The sequence below is a fragment of the Miniopterus natalensis genome, chromosome 11 (genome assembly GCF_054644295.1).
Source record: "Miniopterus natalensis isolate mMinNat1 chromosome 11, mMinNat1.hap1, whole genome shotgun sequence".
NCBI classification, from domain to species: Eukaryota; Metazoa; Chordata; class Mammalia; order Chiroptera; family Miniopteridae; genus Miniopterus; species Miniopterus natalensis.
In genome coordinates, this window is record NC_142091.1 from 68,575,787 (window position 1) to 68,591,863 (window position 16,077).

General features: G+C 36.5%; 2 protein-coding genes across 2 annotated transcripts; both read right to left on the reverse strand.

Annotated features, from left to right (window-relative positions):
• Nucleotides 1-1,287: 1,287 nt before the first annotated feature.
• Nucleotides 1,288-2,232, reverse strand: LOC107545469 (olfactory receptor 5F1). Its single transcript, XM_016223574.2, has one exon. The coding sequence runs from the start codon at nt 2,230-2,232 to the stop codon at nt 1,288-1,290; it is 945 nt and encodes a 314-aa protein (XP_016079060.2).
• Nucleotides 2,233-9,492: 7,260 nt separating this feature from the next.
• LOC107545470 (olfactory receptor 5F1-like) lies at nt 9,493-10,437 on the reverse strand. Its single transcript, XM_016223575.2, has one exon. It carries the CDS (start codon nt 10,435-10,437, stop codon nt 9,493-9,495), a length of 945 nt encoding a protein of 314 aa, XP_016079061.2.
• Between the last annotated feature and the right edge of the window lie 5,640 nt (nt 10,438-16,077).

Sequence of the window (16,077 nt, forward strand, 5' to 3'; positions counted from 1 at the left end):
TGAAGAATTTTCCCTCAAAAACTATAAGTGTGTCTTTTTAGCAAGCCCTGATCTCAGTTTCCTCCAGAGTTCTACTAAATTCAACTCCTGTCTACCTTCATATTAACAATGCTTAACTTCTCTTTGTAATGTTTTTTATAGTTGAGGCATAATTGACATACAACATTATTTAGTCTCAGGTGTAAAATATAATGATTCAATATTTGCATATATTGTGAAATGATCATCCACCATACTTATAATATTTTTTTCCTTGTAAGGAGTTTTATATATCTACTCATATAGCAGCTTTCAAATATGCAACACAGTCATAATAACTATAGTCACCATGCTGTAAAATTACATTTCATAATTTGTTTATTTTATAACTGCAAGTTTGTACATTTTAATCTGCTTACTATTACTATCAATAGGTTGTATTGGCATTCGATAGGAGATTTCTGTGAACAGATAATCCATGGGCCTATTGTAAAGAATAAGTGTCACATTCATCTACTTTACATTGATCTATCTCCTTTGATTGAACGCTGTGCTGATTAAACACTTTGCTGTAGTTGAATCTGTGTGTATGTGGCTTTGTGTGTATGTGTCAGTCTCATGAGAGAGAAAGGAAGAGAAGGGTTGGATATTTTTAAGAAGGGAAGAGACTAGGAGAGGTATGATTGGTGCATTCTAATCAGACAGCAGTTTCTTGATAGCACACTCTCACACAAACTCACACTTATTCTTTAATGAATATATATGTATATTGGGAACAAAGGGAAATAAAAGCCGGTGAATTTACAGCTGAAGTTTAAATTATAGTTCTGAAATTTTATTTAAGCATCCAACCGGGAGATAATTTGATATATTAAATGAAAATATTTTAAATTTAAAGGACTTTTTATGTGTATGTGATATATGACAGTCTTTACAAATCATAAATGGCGAATAATAATGCACAGGGAAAAAACATAGGGATAATTACAAATATTTTCTACAGCAAGTTTCATGTGATGTTGTGACTTTTGTTGCTAAACAGTCTATACCTTTATTTCCCTACAAATAGGCCTTACTTTTGAGAATTTGGTGAAGATGTGTATTGATTAGATGAGGAACCATGGTCACATGTTTGTTAATTTACCTTGTACTTAGGTAAATTTAGGTAGTTTATCTTATATGACATGTATACATAAAAATTATAGAACATGATTGCTTAAAAGATATTCTAATGAAAAAGTGAAGCCTTGTACCAGCCTTTGAAAGGTCATGAAATACTCTGCTAGGTTCAGAAAATTAACCAAACAGTCAGAGAAATGAAGGGATCCGTTTCCTGGTAATTACACTGCATAAAGCCTTCTTTACATCTTTATTCCTGAGGCTATAGATCAGAGGGTTCAACATGGGGATCACCACTGTGTAGAACACAGAGGCCACTTTGTCCTGACCCAGGGAGTAGCTAGAGCTAGGTCTCAGGTAAGTATAGATGGCGGTGGAATAGAAGAGAATTATGGCTGTCAGGTGAGAGGCACATGTGGAGAAAGCTTTGTGCCTCCCCTCCCCTGAATGCATATGAAAGATGCAGAAGAGAACATAGGAGTAGGAGGTGAGGATGACCAGCAGAGTCCCGACTATATTCACCCCAGCAAACGTGGAAAGGATGCTTTCATTCAGGCTTGTGTCAGAGCATGAGAGCTTGAAGAGTGGAGGGCTGTCACAGAAGAAGTGGTGGATGACATTGGAACCACAGAAAGGCAGGCTGCTTATATAACTTGTGTCAACCATGGAGTTGAGCAGTCCCGCTGTAAAAGCCCCCGCTGCCATTTTAAGGCAGACTGTCCTGGACATGACCAAGGGGTAAAGCAGGGGATTGCATATGGCCACATAGCGGTCGTAGGCCATTAACCCAAAGAGGATGCATTCGGTTGTGGCCAAGGCGATAAAGAAGTACATCTGCAGAAAGCAGCCAGCAAAGGAGATGGTTTTCTTCTCTGACAACAAATCCACCAGCATCTTTGGGGTGGTGTTGGAGGAACAACAAACATCCACAAAGGAGAGGTTAGCCAGGAAGAAATACATGGGTGTGTGGAGCTGGGAATCAATCCTGATCAAGAGGATCATCCCCACATTGCCACAAACTGTCAGGATGTAAATGACAAAGAAGAGCAGAAAGAGGATCATCTGTAGCTCCAGTGTGTCTGCTAACCCCAGCAGGATGAACTCAGTCACCGAAGTATAATTAGTTCTGGTCATGAATTACACGTATAGTTTGTTTAAAAGTTCACCAAAAAAAGTAGAAATGTTAATGAGGACATTCACACATGGAAAAAAGTCCCTAGGTAAATATAGCATAGTAACTAGAGTGACCGAAGAAAGGGGAAAATTAGTGGAGAAAAGGAGAAGCATTTGAATTTATGAAGCAATTGCCTTTATTTAATCTGATTGTAGGGCTCTCAAATAACTGGTCTAAATCCACATACTCCACTTAAATTTCTACAAATGTAACATATGCTGTTCTCTACCAGCTCACGCCCAAAATGCAAAGGACACAAGTATTCCTGCTGAAGTCTCTCCCAGTCTCTCAGAGGGAATTGAATTTAACTCAAATACATTGTTTCTTTTCTAAAGACGACGCTGCTTATGTTTCAGCTCCAAAGTTCATGCATTGCCTCCCAGAAATGTCTCATGCACCCAAACAGCAAAAATATCGAGTATTTAAAATAACCAATATTTTGACATCTATCATATTTTTAAGAATGATTTTGTAGTATTTGAAAAGTGAACTAATTAATTTTTCTCATTAGACAATACACTATCAAATTAATGTCATGCAGTGGCAGATGCAGTACCTGTCCACTGCGGTGAACGCAGTTTCACATCACGAGCTTCCTTCTTCACTGTCTTACTCGTGTAGACTATTATTTTCTTCTTAGGAATTCTCAGTTGGAGCTCAGAAAGAAAAATACAATTCAATTTTTAAATATAATTAAATGCAGTGAATATTTGAATTACCTATTGGTAAAATTTTGAGACACCTTCTGAGTAAGTATATGTGGCTGGACTCTTATTTTTTCTCCTAAAAGAGAATTGGGTGACCACAGGGACTAGATTATAGGGTTTAATTGCAGAGCCAATCCTCTAATGGCAGAAACTCGGTCTCAAAAGACAATAAAATTAGCTCACATGAAGATATATGGAATCAAACATTGCATCATGAAGAGGTTCCTGATCTCTGTATTACTTTAATGACATTTTCCAATGTAAAATCAGATTAATTGGCTATTTACATCCCCCCCCTCTTTTTTTTAAACTTATTTCAAATGTTTATATAACTCACTATCAAATTATTCTCCTTCCCTTTACAAGTGTGTGTGTGTGGGATGGGGGTGGGGGGTTGGAGAGGTTGGGTGGGGGTCCTTTCCTTTGTCTGAGTAAGTTTACCCTTCAATCTAATTCTGCTTTTAAGTGAAATTAATGAGAAGGAGGAACTAACTAAATCCATTGTACAATGTTTTAAAAAAATTGTACCCTGAACAAGTAGGACAATGAATACGAAAATTGAATTTCTTTTTTAATGATTTTTGGAATTGTGTTTGCTTATTGCAATTATTGTCTGTGATTCCTATCCAAATGGGGATGATAGCACAGATTTTCCAGAGTAAATACACAAGTAAAACCTGGTTGGATAAAGCACATTGGGTGTCCATATGCACGGAGAGTCTATATGCAGAGAGAACTCATCATACATCAAGTTTTGCGTTGCACTTTTTCATTTAAATTCTCAGTTAATATTCTACACCAGTCTTTGAGGGAGGGGTTTATTATTTCACACATTTGCAGATGAATGAAGCATGACTTCAAGGTATTAAATGACTTTGCAATAGACAAAATCTTAGGAAGTGGGATGTTTGAGTTGAACACAATCTTCAACAGAAAGGATTAATACCCAGCTCCCTAATTTTTCTGCCTAGTTGATTTTTATCTCACACATAGAAGATATTATATATATATATGTATATATATATATATACACACACACATATACACACACACACACACACACACACACATATATATATATATACACATAGACACATGCACATGCATATATGTATGAGTCTTCTAGTAAATTCAACCTTTTGATCATCAGAGCTGGTAGAGTTCTTGTGCTTGTAAAGGAAGATCTGTAACATTATGAAAGAAATTGCTTAAAAACTTGACTTGTAAAGATCCTATCATTGTGCTATTAAAAACTACCCCCTGACCGACATCTATGCAAACTTCTATCTACCATCTATCATCTATCTATGTATCATCTGTCATCATCATCTATCTTTTGATCTATATATCTTTTTCTTCTGATTATCTTATGAGGTAATGCAGATATTGACTTTCACAGAAGGTGCATAAGAGATAAAAACTGTAGTGTTCTGACAATTGTAGTCTCTTAACTGAATATAAATTCAGTATTGATCAAAGAGACTTTACAGCTTATGACATGTAGGGTAAGTTCTATAAAATTCACATGTCACTTACTCCACTATCACTGAAAGACACTTTCTGTAAAATGGAGTATGAAAGCATAATTGTAAATGAACTAAGTATCTTTGCTAATCATTTACTTACCTGACAAAGATACACTCTTTTGTTCATTCAGATTCCCACATATGTTGATTTTATTAGGTAAGATTATTGTATAAACTGTAATTTAAATATTTTGGGGGTAACAATGAGTCTTTTATTTTTAGTTATTTTTTTCTTTATCTTTTTCATCACCATTTATCCCCCCTATTCCTTCTTCCACCTCCATCTCCCCTGCACACAATCACAACACTGTGGTCCATCTCCATGAGTTCTTTCTCTTTTTTTCCTTTTTGCTCAACACCCCCCATCCCCACTCTTACCCCCTTAACTCTCTATCTACGAGTCTGTCTGTATTTTGCTTGTTCAGTTTGTTCATTAAATTCCACGTATGAGTGAAATCGTATGGTACTTGTCTTTCTCTGACTGGTTTATTTCACTTAACATCTTATCCAGGTCCATCCATGCTATTGCAAAAGGTAAAATTTTCTTCCTTTTTATGGCTGAGTTGTATTCCATTGTGTACATGTACCACAGCTGTTTTAGCCACTCATCTACTGATGGACACTTGGACTGCTTCTAAGTCTTGGCTATTGTAAGTAACACTGCAATGAACATAGGGGTGCATAGATTCTTTCAAGTTAGTGTTTCAGGTTTCTTTGCATAAATTCCCAGAAGTGGAATCCCTGGGTCATAAGGCAGTTCCATTTTTAATTTTTTTAGGTAACTCCATATTGCTTTCCACAGTGGATGGACCAATCTGTATTTCCACCAATAGTGCACGGGGATCCCCTTTTTTCCACATCCTCGTCAACACTTGTTTGCTGATTTATTCATTATAGCCATTCTGACAGGTGTGAGGTGATATCTCATTGTGGTTTTAATTTCCATTTCTCTGATGATGTTATGTTGAGCATCTTTTCACATGTCTATTGGCCATCTGTATGTCCTCTTCAGAGAAGTGACTATTCAGGTCCTTTGCCCATTTTTAAATTGGATTACTTGAATTTTTTTTGCTTGAGTTTTATAAGTTTATTTGTGAGAATTAATAAAATAGCTTGTCTGGATTGGTAAATATAGGATCAATATTTTATCTTAAAATTAGTTGCATTTTTCATCACCGCAGAAAATATTTAGAATTCAATTTTTTAAAGGTTGACACTAATAATATACCAAGTCCTCAGGAAAATATGTAGCAATAAAACTCATAACATATGAAAATTATAAAATATCACTAAAGTATTTTAAAATAAATAATACAAATAGTGACACCATGTTTATGAGGATGACTCAAAATTTTAAAGATATGATTTTCAAAACTGGTCTGCAAATACAACACAAAGTGTTATTAATGTTCTAAAATTGAAAAACTAAGGGAAACATTTTTGTGGAATTGTTCTTACGTGCTGCTGAATCAGCTAGCTCTAACTTCTGGGAATCCTGTGAATGAGTGTTGTCCACACTGTCCTGTCCTCAAAAGTTCTGTTCAGTAAATGGAGACTCATGCCTGTAGCTTTCTTTGTGTAGTCAATCCATGTCATATTTTGTTCTTTCTCTCTTCCTGCTGCCTTTTTTATTTTCCAGCATTATTTTATTTTCTGAAGAACCTTGCCTTCTCCTGATGTGCCTGAAATAGGACGGCCTCTGTATTGTCATTTTGTCTCTAGAATATTTCAGGCTTAATTTATCTAGGAACCACTTTTTCATCTTCTTGGAGTCCCAGAGTATCCATAGAGCTCTCCTCCAAAGCCATATTTCAAATGAATCAATTTATTTTCCTATCAACCTACTTCAGTGTCCAACTTTCATACCTGTACACTGGGAATTATGTGGATTAACCCAGAACAAAAAGACAAAACCATTTCTGAAGAAATATCTAGGAGTTATTAATGTCGTTATATGGAGGAAAGCTTACCAATGAAAATAGTGTAACATTGACTAATGAAAATTTAACATATCTTATAGAGTGTTATTCAAGATGAATGGAGGACAGATGTTCAAAAATAAGCAGTGGGGGAAAATAAGCTGTCTTCAGAAAAAGAAAAGATCTCTATCTAATACAGTGGCCAAAAAATAACCTCAGATGTGCTGAAGATCTAAATATCTGTCACTCTCACTCTATTGGAAAAAGAAGTGAAATGTCTGGCTAAAACAAGTGTTAGCAAGTATATAGAACCTGAGGTCTTATGTGCTGTTGTTGAGAATATAAATATAAACAAGAAATTGGGAAAACAGTTGTTAGGATTTGGCCGGTGATATGGGCTATGAAAGAATTCAAAACTAAAAGAAGAGATGCAGAGAGGAAGTTTATTTTACTTTTCCCCGAAGGGAAAGGGCTGGTGCATTGCTAATTGATACAGGGTGAGAAATAAAAGGTCAGCTGCTCTTGTAAGCCATGGCTGTTGTTATGAGACAAGGGGGGGGGGGGGGGGCAGTCCTGAAGTTGAGCACATACCAGGGGCTGTCTTGAAAAGTTACAGTTTGTTTGCTCTCCAGGAGACAGTCCTAGGGAGGGGTCTTTTCAGTATGTTTCCCAAGCCTGTAAAACGTGCTCAGAGCAAAAGTTATGAAGCATTCAAAAGAGGCCTGTTTGAAGGGGAGGAGGGAAAATGAATTTTCTACTAACTAGAGAGTCCTTGATGGGAATTATCCGAGTTGTGAAAATGGTAGGAGGAGGGGGATGCAACAGTGTAGACTTGAGAGTAGCTGATCTTGTTTTGCAGTTTGAACAGAGGGGCTGTTTGAATCAGAGGATCCAAGAATCTTGGGGTTTAATTACCAGGTGCTTCTCAGAAATTGTGGACAGCCACAGCAAAGAAAAAGAGGCGCCTTTTTTCTATCCTTATAACAATTTGTTATATTTTAAAGTTGATCATATGCCTTTCCTATATATAAGCAGTGCCACATCCAGAGATACACCTGATGAATTCTTGTAGTTGTGCAGTGAGTGACATGTAAAGTAACATTCATATTCCCATTGGTCATAATAGAAAGTTAACAATTTAACTATGATATATTAAAGAAAAACAATATTACAAAATTGTGAAATTAGACTGCAGGAATACACATGAACATAGCAGAATGTTAGAAACAATCCTGAAGAAAAACACAAACAATACAGAGGCAAATGTGCATGACATTCATGACATTAAAAAATAGTTTTTAAAAAATATATAGTTTTAGGAACATAGATAAATTTATTTTTAAAAGTTAAACTAGGGAATAATGAAATGTATAGTAGAGTCGTTGTCACTGTCAAAGACACAGGATAATGGAGTGGTCACAGAGAACTTTCAACTATGGCAATAATTTTTTAAAAATTTATCTTGGGAGGTGAGTTTATTTGTGTTCACTAACTTTGTTTTCTAGTTTACATATTTACTTTATATTTTTTGAATGAACTGAAATTTATATTTAACATAATATAATAATAAAGAATTAAAACAAAAATCTAGAGAAATTTATTTTAATTTAGTGTTTGTGTCCAAGATTCCCAAGACCACCATCAGCTTCTGTGATTGACTAGGAAGCACAAAACTCAGAAGAGACTTTATATGTATGGTGATGGTTTATTACAGCTAAAGAAATAGATTAAAATTAGCAAAGGAAAAAGGTGTGCAGTGCAGTGTCCAGGAAAAACCAGGCATCAACTTCCCTGTGTCCTGTTCCAATGGAATCACACAGATAGCACTTAATGCGCCCAGCAGTGGTCTCTGACAACTTAGATGAAGTATCACCAACCAGAAATGCTTAACCAAGTTTTGCTGTCCAGGGTTTTATTGAGGGTCAGTACATAGACATGGACAGCTCACAAAACTGTCCCAAGCTACTTAGTGTCCAACTTGCCAACCGTAAATTCAAGCTGATACAGCCTAATACAAAGCCCTAGGCATACAAAAACACACATTCACTATGAATCACACATTAGTGTAAACTCTCTTAGGTGGGGGCTCCAGGATACAAAGATGCTCTTACCAGGTAGGACATTCCAAGGGTTCAGAGGTCTTCTCTTGGGAGCCAGTCAAGGTCCAGTCCTGAAGACCTTTGGAATATGCAGTCTTGGCAGCCCAGGCTGATTGAGTTAACCCTTTTCTGCATAGTACCAGTATATGCACAGATTTAGTGCAGGTCTCCATCTACTAATAACAGCATGTTTTTTTGTTGCTTATTTGAATGTATGCAATTGTTGAACATTGATTCTTTCAGTCCTTGCATCTTGTTGGCTGACTGTTCCAACTTTGTGACCTTCACAGGTTTTGAAGTGAGTCTCTATTGGATTTACTTAATCACTAATGAAAATATTGACTAAAACAAACCTTTAAGGTATACATTTCAGACTTCTTTCATTAACTTTAATAAATTAATCACTCAAAAAACATTGAAGAATGCAGAACATTGATTGATATCTGCATATTTGGGGAATGTGGTAACATTCAACATTGAAGTGAAATAAAAAGCTGGAAATTAGGAAACCATAAAGCAACAGAGAGTATAGCAAAAGGCAAAACAATTTACATTCATAATGGAGGGTTTAATACATATTCTCAGGTCTAAATAAACAAAGAATGATAAAATCACACTCAATATAATAATTAGAGGTCTCAATATTTAACAATTTAAACTTTCTTTTTTAAGTTAAAGGAAAAAATATGGAGTATCTATTACCTTTTTTATACTATATAGAGACTTTGGTCTCTAAACACTCAATACCTGTCTTTCCTAGACAACATTTTATTACAAGTAAGTCTCATTTTTAGGACTCAGTGAAGATAGAAAATGGTTAGATGAAAGGTTCATGGTCATATAATATTGGTTATATACTTGCATAATACGGAACATAATAACTTAGAAAATATTCTAATGAAAAACTGTAGGCTTGAACAGGCTTTGAAAGTTTATTAAATACTCTGCCAGGTTCAGAAAATTAACCAGTCACAGAAATGAAGGATTCCTTTTTTTGGTAATTACACTGCATAAAGCCTTCTTTACATCTTTATTCCTGAGGCTGTAGACCAGAGGGTTCAACATCGGGATCACTGCTGTGTAGAAAATAGAAACCACTTTGTCCTGACCCAGGGAGTAACTGGATGTAGGTCTCAAGTAAGTGTAGATGGAGGTGGAATAGAACAGAAATATAGCTGTCAGGTGAGACGCACAGGTGGAGAAAGCTTTGTGCCTCCCCTCCCCTGAATGCATACGAAAGATGCAGAAGAGAATGTAGGAGTAGGAGGTGAGAATGACCAGCAGAACCCCCACTAGATTCACCCCAGCAAAAGTAGAAAAGATGCTTTCATTCAGGTGTGTGTCAGAGCATGAGAGCTTGAAGAGTGGAGGGCTGTCACAGAAGAAGTGGTGGATGACATTGGAAGCGCAGAATGGCAGGCTGCTCACATAACTTGTGTTCACCATGGAGTTGAGCAGTCCTGCTGTAAAAGCCCCCGCTGCCATTTTAAGGCAGACTGTTCTGGACATGACCAAGGGGTAAAGCAGGGGATTGCATATGGCCACATAGCGGTCGTAGGCCATTAACCCAAAGAGGATGCATTCGGTCGTGGCCAAGGCGATAAAGAAGTACATCTGCAGAAAGCAGCCAGCAAAGGAGATGGTTTTCTTCTCTGACAACAAATCCACCAGCATCTTTGGGGTGGTGTTGGAGGAACAACAAACGTCCACAAAGGAGAGGTTAGCCAGGAAGAAATACATGGGTGTGTGGAGCCGGGAATCAATCCAGATCAAGAGGATCATCCCCACATTGCCACAAACTGTCAGGATGTAAATGACAAAGAAGAGCAGAAAGAGGATTATCTGTAGCTCCAGCGTGTCTGTTAATCCCAGCAGGATGAACTCAGTCACCGAAGTATAATTTGTTCTGATCATTTATAACAAATACAGTTTGCTTAACTTGTATTAGGTGTAGATATTTCCCTCTCCAAAGGTTACAGGAAATAGTGGAAATTTTAATGAGATTATTGACACATGGAAAAAAACCACCCTTGGTTAATATAGCACAGTAACTAGAGTGACTGAAGAAAGAGGGAAATTAGTGGAGAAATGAAGAAGTTATTTGTATTTATGAAGCCATTGACTTTATTAAATCTAGCTGTAGGTTCCTTAAATTGCTGGTCTCAAACCATATACTCCACTTAAGACTCTGCAAATGCAGCTTATGTTCTCTACCAGCCCACATCCAAACAAGTATTCCTGCTGTAGTCTCCCCTGGTCTCTGAAAGGTGTGTGCATTTAACACAAATCCTTTGTTTATTTCTCAAGACCACTCTGTTTATTCTTCAGCTCCAGTACTCATGCAATGCCTCCCAGAAATTTCTCATGTACCTCAAGCAGCAAAAATAGTGACATTTCAAATAACCAATATTTTCAACATCTATTGTATTTTATAGAATAATTTGGTAGTTTTAAAAATAAGTCAAATAATTGTTCTCAATACAAAGTACACTATATTACAGTGTCATGTAGTGCCAGGCACATTACCTGTCCACCATAGTAAGTAACAGCATCAAATCCTTATGAGCTTCCTTCCCCAGTGTCTTTCTCATGTAGATTCTTATTTTCTATTTTATTAGGGGTTCTCAGTTGGAGCTTAAAAATAAAATGTAAAAAATCACTTTGGAAATGCAATGCAGTGAATATTTGAATTACCTACTGGTAAAAATGTAAGACTCCTTCTGAGTGAATCCATGTTGCTACACTTTTATTTTGTTTTCCTGGAAGAGAATCAGGTAACCGTGGGGACTAGATTATAGGGTTTAATTGTGAAGTTAATCCTCTAAAGGCAGAATCTTCATCTCAAAAGAAAATGAAATATAATCACAGGTAGTTATAGGGAATCAAACATTGCATCATGAAGTGGTTCTTGATCTCTGTATTTCCTTAACGACTTTCGCCAATGTAAAAACAAAATTAATTGGCTATTTACATTGCCTCTCTCTCTTTGTATTTTTAGCCCATTTCAAATGGTTCATAGCCCAGTACCAAATTATTCTTCCCTTTACTCGAATAAAGGAAGGTCCCTTCCTTTGTCTGAGTCCATTGAAACTTCAGTCTAACTCTGCTCTTGAATGAAATCAATAAGGAGTGGCTAACTAAATACATTGTACAGTGTTTTAGAAAAAATTATACCCTGAACAAATAGGACCATGAATAAGAAATCTGAATTTCGTTTTTATGATTTCAGAAGTGTGATGGCCCATTGTAATGAGTGTCTGTGAGTCTTATCCTAGAAGGGGATGATAGCTCAGATTTCCTAGACCTAAAGATGCAAGTAAAACAAGGTTGAATAAGGCGCATTGGTGTCATTACTCATGGAGAGTCTACATGCAGAGGGAGCTCATCATGCATTCAGTTTTGTATTACACTTTTCCACTTAAATGCTTAATTAATTTTCTACATCAGTCTTTAAGGGAGGCATTATTATTTCATACATTTGCAGATGAACAAAGCATGACTTTGAGCTATTAAATGACTTTCCAATGGAAAAATACTTAGGAATTGGAAGAATTGGCTTGAGCACAATCTTCAACAGAAAGCATTAATACCCAACTACTTAACTTTTCTGTCTAGTTTCATTTTATCTCAGTTTCTTAGAAGATTTTATGTATATAATATGTATAATAAATATATACACATATACAAGTGCACACATACACACTTTCATATATGTATGTTTCTTCTAGTAAATTCAGTCTTCCAAACATCAGATCAGGTTCTTGTGTTTCTAAAGAAAGATCTGTAACATCATGAAATATACTGCTTGGGTGGGTTGGGGGAGGTAGAAATGGTAAAGTGGGGATAAATAATGATGGAAGGAAACTTGACTTGGGGTGGTGAACATATAATACCATATACAGATGATGTATGATAGAAGTGTACACCTGAAATCTAATTTTCTTAAACAATGACAACCCAATAAATTCAATAAAAAAACTTGACATAAACATCTGATCACCATGGCATTGAAAACTATGCCGTGATTGACATCTGTGCAAACTTCTTTCTATTTATTTATTTATTTATTTATTTATTTATTTATTTATTTATTTATTTATCCTGTTTTTCCTTTGATTATCTTATGAGGTAATACAGATATTGGCTTTCAAAGAAGGTGCTCTAGTGTCCTGATCATTGTAGTCTTTTCACTGGGTCTAAATTTGCTATTGATCAAAGGGACTTTATAGTTTATGACATGTAGGGTAAGTTCTATGCTTCCACATGACATTTCACTATTGCCAGAAGAAACTCTATGTAAAATAGAGTTAGAAGCATAATTGTGAATGAGCCAAATATTCTTGTTAATCATTGACTAACTTGACAAAGAAACCCATTCTTTTGTTGATTCCCATTTCCACAAATCTTGATTTTATTAGTTAAGATTGTTGTATACTCTGCAATTTAAATCTTTTTAAAAGATTACAACATGAAAGGTAGAATGAAGCACTTAATTGTGAAGATCTACTCAGTTGTATTAATAGGACATATTAATAGAATTTGTCATTTTCAGTTACTTGTTTATATTTTTCTACTTTTTAATTAGCTAATAAAATTTTTAGAGCAAACTGATACCACTGTAATTAACTAGTTATTAATAATAGAAAAGGAGCAAAAGGAAGGCCAGATATTATAGGCATGTCATTTGGACAACTTCACCAGGAAGCTGCAATTTTGCACTCCCCAGGGAACCACCAGCCTATTCTTGCAAAACACTAGGTGAAAGGGACTGGAGAAAGGAAAGATAGGTGCATGCCCCATAAAGTTGTGGTGACACAGGGAAGGTACTTGTCTGTCAGTCACACCTGGGAACAGAAATCATTGGCCAGACTAGGTGTGGCCACTGCAAGTGCATAAAAATTTGGGAACACATATTCTAAACAAAGGAGCTCTCTGTCTTGGGCTCTTGTTGTGTTTGGCTCTTGGATCGTGGCTCACGCTTGGCTTCCTTGCATTTGTCTGTGTTTTCTCCATATCCATGTGGTCCTGCAGACCCCACACACAATGGACTAATGGACTGCAGTGGGGAAACAGGAATTAAGCTAGACTGATGCTGGAATGGACCTGGCTCCAACATGGAAAGGAAACTGGACACTAGCTCTGACTTTAGCTCTACTGATGCCCCAGTTACCCTTCTTCTATGACTAGACTAAGAGAAATGGGACCTTGGAAATCCAGGGGTATAATCCCATGGAAATCAAGCTTTCCACTATATCTCATTCTCCTGCAGAGGCTTCTGGAAATGCTTATTGCAGGGGTACCCTAAGAACCCCACTTCTATGATTAACTGGGGGAGATGAGACCCTCTCTAGTCCATTAACAAATACATGTGTTATTTGATCTTTCTCTTTTCTTGCTGCCTTCCATATTTTCCAACATTATTGTCTTTTCCAAAGAATCCAGCCTTCTTGTGATAGGCCTGAAATAGGACAGCCTCAGTTTTGTCATTTTGTCTCCAGAATGTTTCAGGCTTAATTTATCTAGGACCCGCTAGTTTGTATTTCTGGAGGCCCAGAGTATTCATTGAGCTCTCCTCCAATGCCATATTTCAAATGAATCAATTTTTTTCCTATCAGCCTTCTTCACTGTCCAACAAAATTCAGAAGAGCCTTTCTATGTATGATTATGGTTTATTACAGCTAAAGAAATAGATTAAAATTAGCAAAGATAAAAGATGTGTAGTGCAGTGTCCAGGAAAAACCAGGCGCCAGCTTCCCTTGTGTTCTCTCCTGGTGGAATCATACAGATAGCACTTAATGCTCCCAGCAGTGCTCTCTGACAACTCAGATGAAGTATCACCAAACAGAAATGCTTAACCAAATTTTGCTGTCCAGGGTTTTATTGAGGGTCAGTACATAGACATGGACGGCTCACATAACTGTCCCTGGCTACTTAGTGTCCAACTGGCCAACCCTAAATTCAAGCTGATACAGCCTAATACAAAGCCCTAGGCATACAAAAACACACATTCACTATGAATCACACATTAGTGTAAACTCTTAGGTGTGGGCTCCAGGATACAAAGATGCTCTTATCAGGTGGGACATTCTAAGGGTTCAGGGGTCTTCTCTTGGGAGCCAGTCAAGGTCCAGTCCTGAAGACATTGGATATGCACAGTCTTGGCAGCCCAGGCTGATTAAGTTAACCCTTTCCTGCATAGTACCAGTATATGCACAGATGTAGTGCAGGTCTCCATCTACTAATAACTTCATTTTTTTTGGTTGCTTATTTGAATGTATGCAGTTGTTGAACATTGATTCTTTCAGTCCTTGCATCTTGTTGGCTGACTATTCCAACTTTGTGACCTTCACAGGTTTTGAAGTTAGTCTCTATTGGACTTACTTAATCACTAATGAAAATATTGAACAAACCTTAAAGTCATACACTTCAGACTTCTTTCATTAACTTTAATAAATTAATCACTCAAAAACCATTGAAGAATCCAGAAAATTGATTGATATCTGCATATTTGGGGAACGTGGTAACATTCAACATTCAAGTGAAATAAAAAGCTGGAAATTGGGAAACCAGAAAGCAACAGAGAGTATAGCAAAAGGCAAAACAATTTACATTCATAATGGAGGGTTTAATACATATTCTCAGGTCTAAATAAACAAAGAATGATGCATTCACACTCAATATAATATTTAGAAATTTCAATGATTTTACAATTTAATTTTCTTTTTTAGTTAAAGATAAAATATTTGGAATGATTTCCATATAAATGCTTTGAACAATAAGCAAGAAAATATAATTTAAACGTATTACAAGAAATAATCTAAATTTACAAAATTAAAGAAATGGAATAAAGAAACAATCAAAATTTGAAGCACATATTCTAGGAATTAAAATAAAATGCTAACATCAGGAAATGACAATAGTCCGCAAAATAGGAAATGTTTGTAGATTTTGTAAATGAGATTATTGACATGTAGTAGGGCTCTACTAGAGAGCAGACAGAGAACATGGCATGTCTGAAATATGATGTGTCTGCAAACTCACGTCTCAGAATAACTGGATTTCATCATCCAAATATTGCTTTATTTCTCTTTTCCTCAAAATTGAAACACTTAATAAAGGAATATAATATTAGTATTTACTGGTGAAATGTCTTGGTTCCATATATATTTCATTAAATGTCCAGAACAAGAAAAGTGGAAAGAATTGAGCCAATTGGCAGCTAGGTGGTGCAAAATAAAGTAGGTGAGCTATTCAGTGAAAGAGTGAACCACCCTGAGGACAGGCTGATCATTGTGCAGGAGACCTCCAGGGCCAGGTAACCAATGTGGGGTGAGAGCATGGACCCTGGGTGTGCAGACAACCCTGATGCCTTCATGAATGTCCATCTGGCCAAGGTCACCTCCATGGACCACTGGGGGTGCTGTGTGTTGAAGCAGGGTGACCTGTTAAGTGACAGGCCCTAGTGCCTGCTATGCCACATCTCAGATGACTTGAATGTCACCTCTTTAATTAGGTGCCACTTCAGAGCAAGGGCAAAGGTGGGGTCTTGAGGAA

Excerpts from the sequence above, each read along its gene's own strand:
- LOC107545470 (XM_016223575.2), bottom strand. The coding sequence starts at position 10,437 with ATGATCAGAACAAATTATACTTCGGTGACTGAGTTCATCCTGCTGGGA.
- LOC107545469 (XM_016223574.2), bottom strand. The coding sequence starts at position 2,232 with ATGACCAGAACTAATTATACTTCGGTGACTGAGTTCATCCTGCTGGGG.